The sequence below is a fragment of the Pezoporus occidentalis genome, unplaced genomic scaffold, assembly GCF_034315485.1.
Source record: "Pezoporus occidentalis ecotype Australia unplaced genomic scaffold, CSIRO_AGI_Poc_V1 ctg200, whole genome shotgun sequence".
NCBI classification, from domain to species: domain Eukaryota; kingdom Metazoa; phylum Chordata; class Aves; order Psittaciformes; family Psittacidae; genus Pezoporus; species Pezoporus occidentalis.
This window is the reverse complement of record NW_026913857.1, coordinates 153,903-156,791: the sequence shown is the minus strand read 5'-3', so window position 1 is coordinate 156,791 and position 2,889 is coordinate 153,903. Positions and strand designations below refer to the sequence as shown.

General features: G+C 53.9%; 1 protein-coding gene across 1 annotated transcript; it reads right to left on the bottom strand.

Moving 5' to 3' along the window:
* Window positions 1–233: 233 nt before the first annotated feature.
* On the bottom strand, window positions 234–2,657 carry LOC134163517 (inositol 1,4,5-trisphosphate receptor-interacting protein-like 1). The gene has a single exon (XM_062618388.1). It carries the CDS (start codon window positions 2,276–2,278, stop codon window positions 740–742), a length of 1,539 nt encoding a protein of 512 aa, XP_062474372.1. The 5' UTR covers window positions 2,279–2,657; the 3' UTR covers window positions 234–739.
* Between the last annotated feature and the right edge of the window lie 232 nt (window positions 2,658–2,889).

Below are 2,889 nucleotides of genomic sequence, written 5' to 3'. Positions count from 1 at the left end.
GACCTGGGAGTACACCAAGGTTGGGACCACTCCTGAAAGTAGATTTTCTGCATGATCTTTGTGACCAGAGAAGCATCATACATGAACACCATTTTTGCAAGCCCTATTGAAGTGCTACTGCTGGGTCTTTGAACTGCATCTGCAGGTAAAATCAGAATAAATCAGGCATATGGACACGAATGCTGTCCTAAATAACCCAGAAGAGGAACAGATTGACTGTGTTTTGAGAAAAGAGAAGGGTAATTAGAGCAAAGGGTGTTTGGAAATTTAGCTTAAAAGGGAAAAATAAATTGTCCTGCACATAGTTGGTCTTCTGCCAGTTTGTACACTGTGATATTTTCTCTCTCATTGCAAAAGCACAGATTTGTGTTTCATTAATAAATGAACTTTATTCTCAAGAAGGGTCCTGTTGTGCGGGAAGGTGTTTAAATGATTTTTGGTTTAGACATGGTTACATGCATTACAGTCAGAGACCCTAGTGCAAACAGGATCCTAAGAAGGAGAAAATTGACTGCTACTGCTGAACCCAGGATGCCGCCACAGGTATAACCTGCTGCTGCGCTGGGGAGAACGTCAAGGGGAGAACACTGCCACTCCTCTGAGAGGCCTGCGGTACAGTTTTCCTTGTGCTTTCTGTGTCCTCTTTCTGTCTCTCCCCTCTTTTTCCCTCAGGTACAAGTTTGTCATCTGCTGTCAGCTGTGCACCCTGCAAACACAGCTCTGTGCACGAAGACCACTTTCAGTGGCCGTAGGTCAGCATTCTTGTGAGGCGATCTTGCATGTCCATGAACTGCCTCATTGCCTCAGCTTGGGCATCCGGATCCTGTGCCAGATGCTGGAAGAGGTTGAATGGCTCGGCTCTTTGCAAGGCTGGGGGCAAGATGATCTCCTCAGGAATCTTCTCATTCCCAAAGAAGAAGTGGTCGAGGCGTTTCTCCTCCAAGCAGTGGCACAGGTACCGCATGATGTCATCCAGCCTTAGCAGGAAACGTGTCTTGTGCCAGCCTGACAGGGGTGTGGTGTTCAGGAGGTGCATCACCACTGTCTTCAAGGTATAGCTGGAAAAGCCTGTGCCCACCAGAGTGCGGGCGCAGAGCTGCAGGCATCTGAGGTGGAAGCTGCCGTCTGGGGCCTGCCTAGTCATCAGCTCAAAGAACTTTGCCTCTGCCACAGCACAGCTCAATGTCCAGGTTGTGCTTGGGGTGAAGATAGCCTCACTAGCCTGGCTGCTCAGGAAGATGTCCGAGTCGCCTTGCTGCACGCCCAACATAATTTCAATGATGGCTTCCTTCTCTGCTCTTGCCATCTTGAATTTGCAGGAGCGGCTGTAGGGCAGCATAGTTAAACGCCACTGGTGTGAATGAGGCAGAAGCACCCAGCATGCTTTCACCAGCTCATGAAGCCTGCAAGCTGTTTTCTCCACATCTAGGTAGGAGCCGGTGCAGAGGGTCTGTAGGAGGCTGGGGCCCTGATGCCTTCTCAGCTCCTCTTTGTCGTGGTGGAGGAAGCACAGCATGTCCCCCACCAGCTGCTCTGCCAGGCATGTACACTGCAGCTCCACGCGGATGCAGAAGTTCCTCTCTGGCACCTCCCCCGGACTGCGGAGCTCCAGGAGAAAGGTGTGGCCAGACGGGGGGCCCAGGGGCACAAGCACTTGATAGACGATGTTTTCTTCATAGGGACTCCAGCCTTCATGTGCGCTGCCTATGCCAAAGCATGGTTCCAGCACTGGGAAGGAGCTATCTGACAAGACTTGTCTGGCAACAAGGATAAAAGCATTCACAAGGCTCCTCACAGATTCAGACACTGTGAACAGGTTCTGATTAGGCCATTGTATGTGCTCCTCAAAATGCCTTGTCAGGTCCTTTGCGTATTCACTTTCTTCCTCTTCATTCTGCTCTTCCCGCTCTTCCTCTTCTCTACTGCTGCTGCTGGAGCTGTCCTCTTCACTGCTGCTGCCCTCCTCATGGCTCCTTCTCCTGAGGCACGAGCAGAGCCAAAGAATCAGGAGGAGCAGCATGCCAGCAATCGCCCAGAATTGCCAGTGCTGCAAGTCAGCAAAGAACAGGCCTCTCCAGGCCACGGGAGTTTGCTCCTTGCTCCTCTGCTCCTGGCTCTTCTGCTCCAGCTCCTGGAGCAGCCGAGTCATCTCCCAGATCAGCTGCTTGTTACGGTGCTCCATGCGGTCACGTGTGGCTTCATCCATCTCATCACCGACGACCTGCACATTCAGGATGAGCTGTTGCAGAATCCAGAGTGAGAGGTTTGTGACAGCCATGGCCTGCAGAAGAGAGAAAGAATTCAGTGGGGCTTGGAGGGAGGGAAGGAGGAAGGGAGCTGGTGGCGGGGGGAGTGGATGCAGGAGCCGCAGGGAGCTGGGGACAGGCAGGAGAGGGAACGAGGCAGCTGGGAGGCAGCAAGGGCTGCACCCAGGCCCGGTGCCAGCAGCAGCGTGCCCTGCCCAAGGCACTCGCAGCCAGGGCCTCGATGCAGGGTGAGCACCCACCCCCGGGGGCCCAGGTTTCTGCCCCGGCCCTTGTCCAGCCCAGCCTCCCCCCTGTGTGCGCACTCACTGCTGTCCCAGGCTGTACTGGGCCAGTGCTGCCTGCTGGCACCCTCATATCCATCCCCCACTGTGACTCGTCCCCTGTGATGTCACAGGCACTGGGGGTGCACCACAGTCCCGCCCACACAACCACGGGCCAGCTGCTTCCCACGCCACTGCCAGAAACGCAGTCCTGGGCCTTGAGAAACAAATCTTGTGTTGACATGGCACCCCAGAGAGACCTGAGTCAGACAATGGGACTCATTTCCAGAACAAACTTATAAACACTTGGGCCAAAGAGCATGGCATTGAGTGGGTATATCACATCCCCTACCATGCAGCAG

Bases quoted from the DNA above. Each gene is read 5' to 3' on its own strand.
- LOC134163517 (XM_062618388.1), bottom strand. From the start codon at position 2,278: ATGGCTGTCACAAACCTCTCACTCTGGATTCTGCAACAGCTCATCCTG.